This window comes from Symphalangus syndactylus, chromosome 2, assembly GCF_028878055.3.
Source record: "Symphalangus syndactylus isolate Jambi chromosome 2, NHGRI_mSymSyn1-v2.1_pri, whole genome shotgun sequence".
Taxonomy (NCBI): Eukaryota; Metazoa; Chordata; class Mammalia; order Primates; family Hylobatidae; genus Symphalangus; species Symphalangus syndactylus.
This window is the reverse complement of record NC_072424.2, coordinates 28,593,447-28,610,109: the sequence shown is the minus strand read 5'-3', so window position 1 is coordinate 28,610,109 and position 16,663 is coordinate 28,593,447. Positions and strand designations below refer to the sequence as shown.

The 16,663-nt window shown below is 45.6% G+C and overlaps 1 protein-coding gene across 15 annotated transcripts in view; it reads right to left on the bottom strand.

Annotated features, from left to right (window-relative positions):
- Window positions 1–16,663, bottom strand: part of XPNPEP1 (X-prolyl aminopeptidase 1) — a 58,591-nt gene that overhangs the window by 19,597 nt on the left and 22,331 nt on the right. For 13 of the 15 annotated variants that reach the window (XM_055249755.2, XM_063617922.1, XM_063617950.1 and 10 more), the window contains 5 exons: window positions 8,848–8,911; window positions 7,568–7,672; window positions 4,351–4,443; window positions 3,897–4,040; window positions 2,083–2,178 (listed from right to left, as the gene is read on the bottom strand). In XM_055249755.2, coding sequence (XP_055105730.1) covers window positions 2,083–2,178; window positions 3,897–4,040; window positions 4,351–4,443; window positions 7,568–7,672; window positions 8,848–8,911 — 502 coding nt within the window. Of the gene's footprint in view, window positions 1–2,082; window positions 2,179–3,896; window positions 4,041–4,350; window positions 4,444–7,567; window positions 7,673–8,847; window positions 8,912–9,343; window positions 9,524–16,663 lie in introns of all 15 variants that reach the window. The other 2 variants (XM_063617970.1, XM_063617973.1) reach the window with 2 other exon arrangements.

Sequence of the window (16,663 nt, the reverse complement as noted above, 5' to 3'; positions counted from 1 at the left end):
AAAGTCCCTGTCACCTGTCTGACTTAAGATGTTAAGGGGTCGCTTGTAGGGGGAGGGAAGAGCTTCAGCTTGGAGTCCAGCTGCGGTGGAAGGATTCAGCGGAATCGCACAGAAAGGCTGGAAGCCTGACTCCCATCTGGTTCCACCTCTGAGCTGCAATTGCTCATGTCCACCACGTGATGGCACCAGAGCTGTTTCTCATGCTTCCACATCACTGCCCGGAGAAGGGAATAAAAGCAATTAGTCGAAATCCTGAGATCTGCCCCCACACGTAGTTGAAACGATCCGCCTAGTGGTGACCTGCCAGGCCTGGCCTTGAAGCCGACAAACCTCTGGCGCTCCCAAATAAAAAGGAAGGAGACAAGCACTCTCTCCCTTCTGAGGCAGATGACCTAGGGTAGAAAAACTGAGACCCTCCCACAAGGGAAGCCAGGCAAGCCTCCTCTGTAAGGGTCAGTGAGCCCCATGGAGACGGAGCTTCCTGTCAGAGGTGGAAAGAAAAGCAGTAAGTCAGCGAGGCTGCAGCTCACGAATGAAATCAGAGCCTGCAGCCCACCCATGGGTCTGCTCTGGCACCACGACTGGGTGGGGCACCTGCAGACAGCCAGTATCAGTGATGTTGCTGAACGTCTGAGAACTAGACAGACCAGGAGAGAGCACAGTTCTGGTCCCAGGACTTCCAGCTTCCATCACTTGTTCTCATGAGGATCAGAACAAAAAAAGGCCTGGGCATTAAAAGTATAACCTCCATTTTAAAATAATGGCTTCTCAAAATAAAGTGATGAGGCAACATTTTATACCTATCATACTAGCACTTCTTAAAAAATGACAGTACCTGGGGTTCAGGTGTGGCAAGACAGACAAATTCAAATATAAAGGTGCATATTTTCTGGCAGGCAAAGGGCAAGATAGGTCAAAAGCCCTAAAAGCCAACCAGAAAGAGGAAGAAAATTATCAAACACTAAGACATGGACTCATGAACCAAGATTTTGATGGTAGCATCATAATAAATTACGGATTACTGCAAATAACCCAAAGGTCATCCTTAGGGAAACAGTTAAATAAATTATGCTATAACCACATGATGGAATATTTAATACTCACTTAAAATTATGCTTGTATATGCTTATAGTATACTGATACAGTGAAAAAATCAGGGTATAAAATGATATATGCATAGAATATTGACACTGATTATCTCTAAGTAACAGAATTTATAGGTGATTTTTTTTCTTCTTTTTACTTCCTCTGCATTTTCCAAGTTTTCTGTCATGGGATTGTGTTTTTGTTACAATCAGGGAGAGAAAAAAGTTTTACAGGTGTTTTTCTCTGACACTGAGGTCATTAATTAGGGATGTAAGTCACTGACACACTTGACAATGTTTTGGGGATGGAAGACACAGGGACTGAAGAGAGAAGACACTGCAGTAGGGTCTCATTCTCTAGTGAGAAGGCAAAAAGATAAAGCAGTGCCTCTTCTCAGTTGCCCTGGGTCAAATCAACTCAGAAACCAGAAGACAGGACAGGAAGGTTCAACCAGATTCCGTCAGGTTTTAGATGAAAGAAGGTGCTGAACAACTGCATGAAGGTGAGTTAAGGTCTAAAGACTGAGAAGCTACTATTATATCAAAGGGCTTGGGAAGGAACTTTTAGTTCCTAGTTTTCTGAGGTAGAAATGTTCCCAGAACATTCTCACTATAAAGACCTTAGGAAACCACAGGACAAGTGTAAAGAAAGAAGGCCTCTCCTATGATCCCACTTCTACACCTACAGAGAGGCTGACAGACATAAAATATTTGTAGGAAATGCCCTTCCTCAGAGGTGCCATGGTCCTGAGGGACTGGCCAGAGGTGGGCATCACCCAGCTGTAATACTGCTCTGGACAAGCCCACTCCCCCCCCTCAACTCCCTGTAATTCTTTCTCCTTCATCCTAATTGGCATCTCCTATACCCATTTGGTGACATAGTCTTCTGCTTATTCCCTGGCCACTCAGAAAGTTGAATGGCATGAACACACAGATACCCAGAGACCCAAAGGAGAGATCGGGTAACATGCCCAAACAGCGAAACCAGAGCACTCACACGCAATCTCATCCAAGGCAGTGACCACAAACCACATGACGTTCCTCTCAGCCATTTTCAACCGAAGGTCTGCAACCTTGTCCTTCCAGGAAATGCCTGCAAGAAACAAATGTGCTTTAACTCCAGCCCTGGTCCCAGAAAGCAGTAGGAACCCAGCAAAAGAACCTACCCCAAACATCTTTAATCAGCACCATTTCTTACAGGAGCACGCTACTTAAACAGGCAGGAGGCCTGGATTCAAGCCCTATACAAGAGGTGTCCAAGCCACTTGACTGTCGTGAGTCTTGATTGCCTCACCAGTAAAATTCATTCATTTACGCATCCCACAAATGCCTGTGTAGCATCTAGATCTGCCAGGCATAGATACGTGCCAGGCACTCTGCTGGTCACTGTGGTTACAGCTCTGAGCCAGACCCAGTCCCTGCCTTCATGGGGCTTACAATATTGAAGGGAAGACAGATAATTAAACCAGCAATTAACACACTACTGTAAATACTGATGCAATAGGGGACACACAGGGACCTACATCAACACACTACCCAGCAGAGGGAACTCACCCAGTATCAGGGGTCAGGGGAACAGCACCCACCACTTGATGTTCCTGGGGCTGCAAGACTTGCCTTTCGGTGCTAAGACCTAGGAATTCCCTGTAGTCTGACTCACTGTGATTACCACTTCCAAATCACACTTGCCCTTTCAGACACTGCCAAGGCCTCTCTGCTGCTCTGCAAGATGAAATCGTGGTGCTAGAGCTCACCCCATTGCCACCACAACCACCCTACCAGGGCAGCATTCATAACTCAAGGAACAGTCACCTGTGAGCAGGGTGGACATCTGTCTTATTCACTCAGCACCTCGCACAGCATCCTGCAGATAGTAGGCACCCAAATGTGTACTGAACAAAAGCTTTATCAGCAACATTTGCTCTCCCCTCTCCTATAAGCAACAAGTCAGAGCTTCTGCTCTAGTGAAAAAAACTTCAAACCACGCTGATGGAAAATATTTAGCTGACCCTGGGCCACTCACTGGACCCATCCTCCCCATTCCGCAATACCCCTCTGGTGAGGATGTCACACAAGAAAGCAGGCTGGGGGCTGCTCCCACACCCAGGGCTGCACTGAAGATCAGTTCGGGAATGCTGTTTAAAACTTGGCCCAGAATCTAGACTGTCACGCTTTCTTCCCAGGACCCCTCTGGGCAATCTGCCTACATTCCACAGCCATCCCCCATCTACCTCTGTTTCTACAGCAAGACGCCCTCCCCTGCAGCCCCACCTCCAGGCCTCTCTCTCTGCTCCCTCACTGCTTCATAAATCTACACAATGGTTCAGAGAACACGCTGCTTACCCATCACTATCGCACAGGCCAAGGAAACACACCCACACCCCAAAGCCTCTAAAGCAGAAGGTACAAGATGGAGGACAAAGGCCTAGGAAGGTAAATCTACAAATGCTGACATAAGAAGGGAAATGGAACCTAGAAACCTCTATGCTGTATTTCCAATATCAAATATGTTCGAGTGGCAGTTAGCAGCTGAGTGGTTAAAAAAAAAACTCCGTCTTTTCAGCAGCACCCAAAAAGCCACCCAAACGAGCTTTGCAAAAATAACCAAAGCCAAACTAAGTGGCAAGTAGGTGGCAACAGTGGAAACAAATAAAGCTCCTGCTTCTTCAAATATCCCACTGGGGCAGAGTAGGGCAAAATCCTCCTGTCAGCTCAAACTCGACTTGGATTCGGAGGACGAGGTTGGAGACAATAGAAAGAGGTGGAGGGACAACGGCCGGGGCCCTGCTGGGTGGAACCGTTGATTCTGACCTGTGTAATCCACGCCCAGTGTGAGGAGAGGCTTGCAAGGGCGCTCAGGACGGTCTGTCCAGATTTTGTCAACGAGGTTCTCCTTGACAGGAATGAGGTGGTGGCCGGCACTTCTCAGAACTTTGGCCATTTTCTTCCAATAATCTGAGGAGACACATTGTGGCCCAGCCATGAGCCGAACGCCCATTGCAGCGGGGCAGGCAGCAGGGCCTTGAAAGTCCGGAACCTTCAGAAAGGTGGTCCTGCCGTGGCCCAGAGCTGGGTGTGCAGGATGAGGAACTGTAAAAGCACATCTTCACCACCAGTGGAATTCTTCTCTTCACCTTGACCTCTACTATAAAATCAGTCATGCCAAGCCCTCCAGTGCTCCACACCCCACAAGCAAATGAAGAGGATGGAGGGGAGTCTAGAAGCCACTTCCTTACCCAAGCAGAAAGGGACCAAGCTCACTTACCTGTAGGAATGATCAAGGGGTCCACACCAACCCTGGATCCTTCAGGAAGCACACTCACCAGCCAGTCTTCCTGAGTTGGTGTGTCCTTCAGACCTACAGGGGGAAGAACTGATAAGAAACAATTCCCAGTGGGCCCACGCTCATTATCCCACCAGAAGGATACAATTCTCTAACATCATGATAGCAGGCTCTTTATTAAGCAGCTTCTTTAAAGTGGATTGACAGGACTTAGAAAATCTGAACCTCCCTTAATCCTGGAAGGCTACAGAAAGAGAGGGAGAAGTGTAAGTTTGTGTGTATGAAAAGCATAAGACAAGGGTGAGACAGAAGGGAAAAAAGTATGATTTTTCACTTGACCCCTTATAAAAATATCCTGGGGATCATTGCCACGTAGGCACATGGTGTCACTACAAAGATCGTCCCCTCAGCGTTCAGTCACTTCCCCATTACTGGTTACTTGATAAGAACTTGGGCAGTGATTTGGTGAAGTCTGGGAACTGGGAGACTCCCACATATCACACACCAGGTAAGGTGATAACATGCTCCCAGTGCCCGCCCCTCATCTGCAAGGGCAGGGTGGCCAAGAGAAGGCTGCTGCCCCATAACCAGCCTCTGAATAGAGGGCTAAGCACAAGTCTTGGCAGCAAAGAGATCTTTCCAAAGATTTTAAGAGAGGCACACAGGCACCTGTCCTGTTGTCTTTATTTATTTATTTATTTACTTCTGAAGACACAGTCTCGCTCTGTTACGCAGGCTGGAGTGCGGTGGCACCATCTCAGCTCACTGCAAACTCCACCACCTGGGTTCAAGCAATTCTCCTGCCTCAGCCTCCCAAGTAGCTGGGATTACAGGCTCATGCTACCATGCCCAGCTAATTTTGTATTTTTAGTAAAGATGGGGTTTCACCATATTAGCCAGGCTGGTCTCGAACTCCTGGCCTCAAGTGATCCTCCCACCTCAGCCTCCCAAAGTGCTGACCGTCCTGTTGCCTTTAACATGACCCTCTGAGTTCCCCAACTCCCAGGATGAGACAGCCCTTTCTGTTTCTAAAACACTGGTAATAGGACACTATATCATCCTCCAGAATGGAACTAAAATTACTTCTGTAGTCCAGTTTTCCTTTAATCTAAGCCAACATCTTCCATACCTAGCCAGTTATCTTTGACATGTATACTTTTTTTAACCAATGAGATTTTGGCCAAACAATTAACATCTTGATAAAATATACATATATTTAGAGTAAAAGTTCACATATTCTAAAACAGTAGAAACTTATCTTTACTATTTTTTCTACTGACTACTGATATAACCACATAACCACAGAAGGGAAGTGCAAAGGTTTATAAAGAAAGAAGCTCATGAATTCCAATTGTAAAACACTGCCTAGAAGCTTACATTTGAGTTTCATTCTGCTATTTGATTCTTTCCTATTTTTTTTCAAATCACTAAACAAGCCACTTATTAATACAGTTTCTCCTAATGCCCTAGTATACTATATAGTATAACTTTCACAGGATGAAGTCATGTCATTTCCTAGCAGACAGATCTTTGGCAAAACCCCAGGGATGAATCACTCACTGGCCAACCAAACCCACCAGAATCTCCCTACACAGAAGACTCGACTGAGGAAACTAGGGAGGAGGCTGGAGGAGAGGAGGACTCACTCCCTCTGCCACCCACTTGCTGCCACATACCTACATTAAGGAACAGGCAGGCAGTGTTCGCGCCTCTAACATTCTGACCCCTAAAATGCTAACAGACCTAAGAGCTGGAATCTGTAGGCCCCAAAGAGAGATGCCTGCTCCCCAGGGGGACACAATGATCTACTGGGTGCAAGAAGAAAGTATCAAAGCTTCTATTTGTATTTATGTTTTATAAAGAAATTACAAAGTTAATTTTTTATATTTGGAATACAGAGGAACACTAGCACATATAAATAACAAATAAACAAACATACATACACGTTGCGGGTGCTTGACTCCCATTAACAGAAGCACACAAAGAAAAAAATTTAAAGGCCACTAGCCTGTCCATTTATAACAGCCAGCCTCAAATGCCTGCCTTTGTGTGTGTGTGTGTGTGTGTGTGTGTGTGTATGTGTGTGAGAGAGAGAGAGAAAAGGAAGGAGAAATCAACTGCAGCCAACAGGCAACAATCTGTAGCTTTGCTGTTTTTATATTTATGAAATGATTTTTGAGAAATAGAAACTTAATCCAATGCCAAGACAAAAATGTTCCTTGTTCCTCCCTAAGACAAAGAACACGTGAGTGTGTGTGTGGAGGGTGTGTGGCATACACCTGAGTGCACGCACCCCTCAGTCAGCTGGCTGCCTGGATCTCAAGGTCATGTTCTAGTCCTCTGTTCCCTGCTGTGAGTCTGAGGACTATTTTATTTCCTCATTATTTCTTACAACAAACAAGAAGCATCAGGTATTTTGTTTCATCTTCTCTTTCTCACTTGGCCCTTCCTTATCTTCTGTTCTCCAAGTTCAAAATTCAGGAAGCAAAGACTTTGTACAGTCCCTAAAACCGTGTTTCTAAAGACTATTTTAATGACAGGAAAGTACACACAGCAGAAAATTAAATGAAAACACAGAGTACATACACACATTATTCAATAAACATTAATCTATATGCTTTCCACATAGTAATGCTTTAATTCTCACCACTTTATATGTTACTTACTGTGATTAACCCATTTTACAGATGAGGAAACTAAAGCACTGCAAGTGAAGCGACTAGCCCAAGCAAGTTCCAGACCTGTTCGCTTGTCCTGAATGCTGCTCTTCTCCAGAGCTAAGCTGCCAGAAGCAAATCCAAGATCCTCAGAGAGAGCCTCGGGGGAAAGCTTTCTGGCTTCTGTTGCCAATGACTGCTTGCCTTTATCTCACTCTGAATCATGAGGCAGCAAATAGTAGAAGGCCCCCCAGTACAGGAGTGAAATGCACAGCAATGTGATCTGCAGCAAATCAACTGTCCTCTCTAGCCCTCGGTTTCCCCTCGGTAAAATGAGTATCCTGAACCAGGGTCCTCCAAAATTGAATGCACATTGGTACGTATGTATAGGCATGCCATTTTTTTTTTTTCTCAGTTTTCCTTGGATTCTCAAAAGGGTCCATGACTGCATAAAAGGATTAAGATCCAGGAGTCCTGAGGACCTCTAGGATCCCTGCTCAGATCAGGCCAACTAAGTTTGGGCTAGCCATGCCTGTACCCACCCATCTTCATAAGTGTCCAGTTGCTGTCCATTTGCTTGGCAGCCTGGAGAAAGTAGCGCCCGTCAGTCCACATGGCTGCATGCTCTTCTGTGATGATGGCTGTGCCTGAAGCAGGGGAGAAAAAAAAAAAAAAAAAGAAGCAGAAAGGTTTCTAACAACTGCTCAGAAGCTGCACAAAATGACAGCAGACAGGCAAGAGCAGTAAGAGGCATCAGCTCCTAGTGGGGCAGATGGGTCCTTGACTCCAAGGAAACCTCTGGGCAAGAGAAGACCATACCACTGAGAACAAGCTGTGTGTCAAGCTCTGAAAGAACAGTCCTGAGACCCAAGCTGCCTGGCACTGGTCCCTGCACAAAAAGGACTCCACTTGCCCATTATGAGTCAAGAACAGAGAATGGGGAACTGTAGACCTATGGCCAAAGTGCTCTCGTATAATCAACAAGACACAGGGAGGGATGGTTCCTGCTCAGCAATCACAGCTACTCCTCTGCTCCACCAGACACCCCAGGGGAGCTGTTTCACCTTTCCTGGAGAAAGACCAAGTGGGCCCTATGAGTGTTCCTGCTGTGGTCACTAGCAGGAAGCTTGTGCCTCCTACCTCTATCCGCCCTCCGTTCCCACAGGCCTGGCAGAAGTTGGGGTTTTGGCAGAGGTGTCAGCCAAAGCCAATCCTAATGTGCCAACCAACACAAGCACTTACGCCAAAGGAAGCAGCGTGCTAACTATGAGGGGAGGGGAGCTCCCACCTTGTCCAGCTGAAGTGGGGAGTCCACCCTAAAACTCAAAGGCATAATGGTTTTGAGGAACACCAATGCAGCTTAACGTTAACCTTTGTTATTTAAGTCAAGAGTGAAAACAGAGAAACCAAAACCCAAGCACTTGGGAGAATCATTTGGGACCAATAAGATAAGAGAGGAGGTTCTGTAATGATATTAAAGTCTCATTTCTTATTTGGGGCGCTAGTAACACAGGTATATTCAGTTTAATTGATAGAACTTTTATATGTATATTGTATTCAATAAAAAGTTCAAAAACTTTTTTAAAATAAAAATTGTTAAAATTTTGAAGGCAAAGATACAGAGAGGAAAAAAAAGGGTTACTGAAAGGTGACCTTGGGGAGCGGGAAAGACTGGGAACCCACACCTTTCTGCAGAGAGTCAATGTGGAGCATCCGGTTTGCATTTTCTTTTTGCTTCTATATCACAGGCTGAAACTCGGTTCGGTTATTTTTAGGAGGCAAACAAACGTGCAGCAAGAACAGAGAAAAGGTAGTGACTCACCCGCAGAGCCATCGAATCCAGAGACAAAAGCCCGCCGACAGTCACAGGGAGCAATATACTCACTCTGGAAAACAAAGATGACAACAAAGTGGCCCTCGATCAGTCATGAGCAGACTGTTCTGCCTGCTTAGCCTTGTGCTAGGCCCAGCGGGGACTACGAAGACTGGGGAATCCTTGGCACCCGCCCTCAAGGAGCCAATAGTGTAGCTGAAAACAACAGATTAGCACACACTGCAGAAGACTCGAATTAATTAAGGGCAGAGAGAGCTATTCCCTTTAGCCTCTATTTCCTCATTAGGAGAACCAAAGCACATCAGAAGAAACAGATAACAACTGCTCTTTCTTCACTGAGACCTTACTCAAAAATCAAACCAATAATAGCCTTCTCCGTCCTTGCCACTGACATTTAGGCATCTGTTGTTTTTCTGAAAAGTAAGGCTGAATTTCTGTGTTAAGCATCAATAATTCCCTAACTTAAGTTTCTGTAGATACTGACTTGTTTCCAAACTTCCTGTTTGGGTCCTCCTCTGAGGTAGCATCACCAATCTCTCCCATGCAGACCCTGTCCCTTCCTGTTACGGAGTGAGCGGAAACACGTCATCCAATCCAGGAGGCTTCAGCAAAATAAAATGTCATGTCCAAAACCAAGGTCTTATCAGCTGATAATCCCCTTGCTCTGTATGGAAGGGGTTAGGGAGTGAAGAAAGTAAGAAATTCTTATGCGTGGGTAAAGGGTACAAGTCAAAGTGTGCAACTTCTGGTAATAGCCAGTGAGGCACAGAGAGTTTAAGTAACTTGCCCGAAATCACACAGCTAATTAAGTAGCAGAGGCAGGATTTGAACCTACGCAGTCAACTCCACAGTCTGGACTCTGAAGCCCTATGCCAGGCTGCCAATGCATGACACTTTATCTCTCGCCCTCATCACTCTCTAGGATAAGACCAACAGCAAATGAGAAAACTGAGGTTCAAAGAGAGAATCTTTAAGTAACCTGCCCACTGACAAGTTAATAGTAGTTCAGGATCCAAAGCCAGGCCTGCCTGAGTACAAAGCTGCTGCTCCTTCTGCAGTTACCAGGATTCTCCCAAGCCAAAGGACCTGGCAAGATTAAGCAAGTTTAGGGTGGGGAATGGGGCTGCTGGCCAGACCCAAGGCATTTTTAGGACAGTCAACATGATGCAGGGGGAAAAGGCCCTCATGTTCCTTTCCTGCTATATGGTTAAGAACCACCCCTTTCATCCAGGCACAGTGGCTCATGCCTGTAATCCTAGCACTTTGGGCGGCTGAGGTGGGAGAATTGCTTGAGCCCAGGAACTCGAGACCAGCCTGGGAGCATGGTGAAACCTCATCTCTACAAAAAAAATACAAAAATTAGCCAGGCACAGTGGCGCATGCCTGTAGTCTCAGCTATTCAGGAGGCTGAGGTGGGAGGATAATCTGAGCCCAGGAGGTTGAGGCTGCACAGTGAGGCATGATTGCGCCACTGTATTCCAGCCTAGGCAACAGAGTGAGACCTTGTCTCAAAAAACAAAATAAAAATAAAAATAAAAAGGACTGCCTCTTTCACCAAGGCACCAGCAATCACAGCCTCAAACCAGCCTCAGGGAGATACTAGAAGGGCCAGCATAGAGAACCACAATGGCAGGATAAAGCAGCTCTGGGCCACCTGCCCACTAGCCCAGGCCCAGCTGCATAGTCTGCAACAAGTCTTGGCAGCTCTCTCAGCCTCATTTCCTCATCTCTAAGACAGGTCATTTCAGATTGCTAAATGCAACAGCAAGCACGTTTTATTCCTAAAGCATAAAGGAACATTCAGTCAACAGCACTAAGGAAATAGAAAGAAATAGCCACCAGCATCGTTTAGGAACTGCAGAATCCTCATTTGTTTATTAACCCAGTAATCACTGTGTGCAAGACTTTTTATTAAAAAGTAACAATAGGGGGAAGGGTGGCCCACACATCTCCTAGGACTCTTGTGACAAACAGTAAGTTAACGTCTTTGAAAACTCACCAGAAACCTGAAAGTGCTGCACATATGCAATGTAAGAGATATTATTAATCTCTTCTTCCTAAACAGTGAGAAGGCATCTAAGGGGCTGGGAAAACTACGTTAAAAATAACTCTTGTGCTAAAAATCACTGCGCACAATGGGGAATACACAGTGAGGGTACTCTCCACCAACAACATGACTCCACGGGCTTGGGGCTCTTCCACCCGTGACACAGGGTGAAGATACTGGCAAAGGCTGGCAGAGAATGCAGTGCAGGTCTGAGCCCAGCTGGACTCTTCCACTCAGGGACATAGTACTCCAGGGATGCCCCACCCCTTTCTGGGCAAGCTTGGGAGAGATGGAAGATCCACAGGGTTTACCAAGACTTCTCCATCAGCAAAGGCAAGGAAAGAGTTCCTCCAAAGGGAGGTGGAATTAACAGCAAATGGACATGTTTAGTTTGGGATGGAGACAAGGTCTGGGGTAAGAATGTCCAGACATGACCTAAGTGGTCAACATTCCAGAAAGACATTGCTGAGCAAGGCTGGCCACAGCCTCACCTCCACACTGACAGGCTATGCAGAAGCCAGACAAGCACTGGGCCCAGGGCTGTCACTCTCCTTCTCCCAGGCATGAAGCTGGCAACGCCCAGGGGCGGTCTCCTCAGAGCACAGCATAGGGCCTAAAATAAACCAAAGCTGTAGCATGCTAGGAAAAAGCACAAAGAAGCACAGCTGCTGGCTTTTTCTCAAAACCACCCACTTCTCTCCATTTCTAATAGCAGCACTCAGTCCAAGCCTCCATCATCTCTACCTGGACTACCGCCCCTACAATCCACTCTGCACATACACTCAGAGTGAGCTTTTCCAAATATCTAAGATCATGTTGGCAACCTCTTTAAAACCCTCCAATGGCTTCCTATTATATTTAAGATAAAATCCAAACTCTGGCCCAGTCAAGGTACCAGCTGATCTGACTTTGCCAGTCCTCTTGCAGCTCTGCTCCCATTCACTATGCTCCAGCCATACCCACTTCCTTTCTGCTCTTTGCATATCCTGAGCTCATTCCTGCCTCAAGGCCTTGGCACATGTGCTTCCTTGTGCCTATAAACGTCTTTCTGATCATGGCATGGCTAGGTCCTTCTCATCATTATATCTGAGATCAAATATCACCTCTACAGAGAGGCCTACCTGTAGTACAGCTATAATAGCCACCTGGCCACTTTTAAGTCTCTATATAGCACACACATACTCTAGATATTTGTCTTTTTTTTTTTTTTTTTTTTTTTTGGAGACAGAATCTCCTTCTGTTACCCTAGCTGGAGTATGGTGACACAGTTATGGCTCATTGTATCCTTGACCTGTCAGGTTCAAGCAATCCCCACCTCAATCTTCTGAATAGCTCGGACTACAGCAGGCACACACTTTTTTTATTTTTATTTTTTTTATTTTTTTATTTTTTTTTTTGTAGAAACGGGGTTTTACCACATTGCCAGGCTGGTCTTGAACTTCTGGGCTCAAGTGATCAGCCTGCCTCAGCCTCCTAAAGTGCTAGGATTACAGGCAAGAGCCACCATGCTGGGCAATGTTTCTCTTTTTAATGAACTTTTTATATTTTTATTGTCTTGTTCCTGAACCCCCATCTTACCCCCAAGCATATAAGTTCCATCAGATCAGGATATCTGTCCTGTCACTGTCCCTACACTCAGCACAGGTGACACACAGTAGATGCTCAACCCACATCTGTATTATAAATGAACAAGCAGAAAGACACATGAAGCTTTTCCCTACATCCAGTTAAAACCTCAACCATATCTATGAAGATGGAGGAAGGGACCATGAGCCAAGGAATGCAGGCGGCCTCTAGAAACTGGAAAAGGCAAGGAAACGGACTCTCCCTGGAGCCTGCAGAAGTAACATAGCCCTGCTGACCCATTTTAGACTTCAAACCTCCAGAACCATAAGAGAATAAATTTGTTTTAAGTCACTGTGGTAATTTGTTATAGCCGTGATAGGAAACTAATACATTATCTAATGGGGAAAAGATGGTAAGGGATTATAAATGGGGTTTCAAACTCAAATACCTCAGGGTACAGGACAAAGGATATCTTTTCTAAAGACAGCAGCTCCTACTCAGCTCTGATTTCTGAAATGCAGGCCACATGTTGCCAACCTTCAGTATTTCAGAAGAAGCTAGAAATATGGGTTCACGAGAAATTACCCAATTTTTAAATGTTGGCATCTAATTCCAACAATATAAACAATACATAGCCAAATAAAGCATCTGTAAACTACCAAAAAAAAAAAAAAAAGCTAGTCATCTCTCAAAAATCTGGTTCATGTGCCCCCTCTTCCATGAAGCTGCCTGACCCACTTCAGCTTTCAGAGGCTCCCACATCTCTGAATTTTACAGGACCATCCATGTTGGCACTTATCCATACCCTACCTTGGGTAATGCTGACAAATAATGTTAGCTAAGATTATTTAGTCTGCATTGTTTATTATTGTCTCTACACCTACTAGTCAATAACTATATTCATTTCCTCTCATTCTAATCCTCACAGCAGCTCTGGAAGGTATCCTTCCTCGCCAATCTACAGATGAAAAAAATGAAGCTTAGAGAAATAACTAACTTTCCCAAGGTAACCCCACAGTAAATGGCAGAACCAAGATCTGAAATCAGGTCTGACTTTTTTTTTTTTTAAGACGGGGTCTTGCGTTGTCGCCTGGGCTGGAGTTCAGCGGCGCAATCTAGGCTCACTACAACCTCCACCTCCCAGGTTCACGCGATTCTGATGCCTCAGCCTCCCAAGTAGCTGGGATTACAGGTGCCCGCCACCACACCCAGCTAATTTTGGTATTTTTAGTAGAGATGGTTTTGCCATGTTGTTCAGGCTGGTCTCGAACTCCTGACCTCAAGTGATCCGCCCGCCTCGACCTCCCAAAGTGCTGGGATTACGGGCATGAGCCACTGCATCCAGCCTCAGGTCTGACTTTCGAAAGCCCATACCCTTGCAAGCTGCCAAGCAACCTCTTCTAATTTTGTACAGAAGTTGTACACATCTAGTCTCACAATTGGATTATAAATTCTGAGGGAACAAGGAATACGAGGTGTATGCTGCACTTACCTCTACTTTCATCAGCCACATAATAGACATCTCCTACAACCAGCAGTTAGAACTCTGTTCAAGCCTGGTTCCCCACTTACTAGCTAGGTGAACCTAGGGCTCAACTTCCTCATCTGTAAAATGGGGATGAAAATAATGCCCACCTTGAAGGGTTGAGGTGTGACATAAAGCAATTAGTGCATGCCAAACATCTGATGAACTGCAGCACTTATTGCTATGTACTGCACCGAGCCTGACTCTATAGCAAATATAAGAAACTATCTTATCGAAGTAGACAATCAGCAATAGTAGACAGATATTCCATGAAATATTAACACTAATAAACAGCCATATAAACGATGCTGAATATGCAGTGTGGTATTTGCTATAGTTTAAAGGATGCTCAGATGTGCCTTAGATCCATCAGGCCAAGCTCAGAAGTTTGACTGGGCCACCAACGATAGGTGAAGAGAGCAGGAAAACAGTCCAGAGAGAGGGAAAGGTGTGACAAGGCCCAGAAGCAAGAGGCAAGAGGCCTGTCACGAGGCGACACCCAATTAGCCTAATGGCAGGGGCAAGAAGTTCAAGGGAGCAGCTGCAGAGATTTCTGTGAAGGCCATCTGAAGACAAATAGTCAAAGACCTCAAACATCACACTAAGAGGCTTGAACTTTATCCTGCAAGTTCTAGAGAGACACTAAAAGTTGAAGAGAGGGTGGTGACATGACCAGAGCTGGGTTTTAAGAAGAGGGATCAACATGGCTGGTCACATGCAGATGGAACTTGCCAAGTAAAGCTGACAGCTGACTGCCAAGATAAGCACAACTAAAGTTACTAGAGTCCACATTAGGGTGACATCTTTCCCCCTCCCTGACCCTCTTCTCCCATCAGCCATGAGCTTGGCACTGTGCCTCAAACATACGAGGCTCTCAAGAAAAATGAAACTGAATGAATAAATGGCCATTGGTCCACAGGAAGTACCAAAGGTTAGACTGTGAATGGAGATGTGGACTCCTTGTTTCCAAATATAAGTTATTGGCATTTTTTTCTCTCCTAAAAGAAACCAAGTCAGGGTATGTGGGAAAAATTGATAGCTGTCTAAAGATTCGTGCTCCTTCCTTAGTCTAGAAGAGTCACTGGAAAGCAGCTGCCCAGTGAGGCCTTCATGCCCACGCCTCATTACATTGAGGTGAGGTCACATGACTGATTCTTACCAATGAAATGTGGGTGAGAGGTGATGCCCGGGTCGGGGCTCTTACAAATGAGTGTGCCCTGTCCATACTCTTTCCCCTTCTACCAGCTAAAATGGTGGTACTATGGGATGGAAAGAGCCTAGATCCCTGAATCACTTTCCCTCAAGGTAGAGGGAAGTCCCCCACCAACCAGGAACACCCACTCTATACTGCTACATGAAATAAGAAATAAGGCTTTACAATACCAGGCCACTGAAACTTCGAGATGTGTTGCCACAGCTAGCATTATTCTAGCACAACAGATAAAATCATTGTGGGATAAAAATCATTAACCCTAACCCAAGAGAAAGCCTGTTTATGAAATACAAAACAAAACAGGAAGCTGACTCCAGGAGAATGGAGTAGGGTCCAAAGAGTTTAGGAAAATCTGATTCATGTCTTCCAGGAGGAGGAACCATAAACAAAGCCAAAAATTCACATTGGCAGAGTCAGTCCCTGACAAAATATCACCCTTTGACTAAGCCAAGCCCAACAACATAATATGGGGTCTTACAGATGAGGAGGATGAGGAATCAGGATTTCTAAAAGGCGGTGCTGGCACAGCTCTGACTCCAACCAAGGATTCTCCTGGTTTGAGGCAAGTGGTGCCCACGAATCCCAATATACGACTAGGACGGTACGTGAAAGTATCCAGATTACCAGAGAGAACAGACGATTCCTTGCTATAAAAGTCCCCCGGGTCCCAAGCTCATTAATACCACAACCCTAATACTACAACCCTTGTTCTGAGTTTAAAAAGAAGAAACCCTTAGAGTTGCAGAGGACAGAGAGAAGCAGACCACTGCAGTGCCAAGTCCTTGCGTAATTATGCATTTGAGATATGTTTTCTCTCTAGCAGGGAACAGTGTGTGGGTGTGTATATTTGTGTTTTGGAAAGTACAAAAAGGACAGAATTCAAGATTCCCCTTCACTTCTCCAACACCCTCCCCTCCCCAACCGTAGGAGAAACTCCATCAACCCAGAATCTACACTGAAATGAAACAATTAGGAACAAGAGCCGCAGGGAACAGCAGCCTCTCTATTACTGAGGAGGCTACTATGGCAGGTCACACATGAAACCAGCCCTTCCTTCTTGTTCTCACAGTCACAGCAAGGATCCAGAGTCGCACTTAACAGAGTTACCCCAACTATCTCTCTCTTCTCCACAGGAACTAAAACAAGGAACCCATTTCTTCCTGTTGATGGCACCATAAACACTCTCAGGCTTCAAACCTTCCGAATCCCCTCTACCACCTACCTGAAAGGTCCACATTTAATCCAGGTTGTACTACTTCTCCAAATCCTACCCCTCCTCTCCGCTCCTAACCCCAGTACCCAAGTCCAGGCCCTCTTTACCCCAACTCTGAGATTCTGCAAGGCCTAACAGGTTTCTCAATTCCCAGGGTCTCCTTTCTCCAACCCATACTAAACACTGCTCCCTCTGATCATGTCACTCTAAAATCCTGATTCTGGTGGTCAAGGACAACCA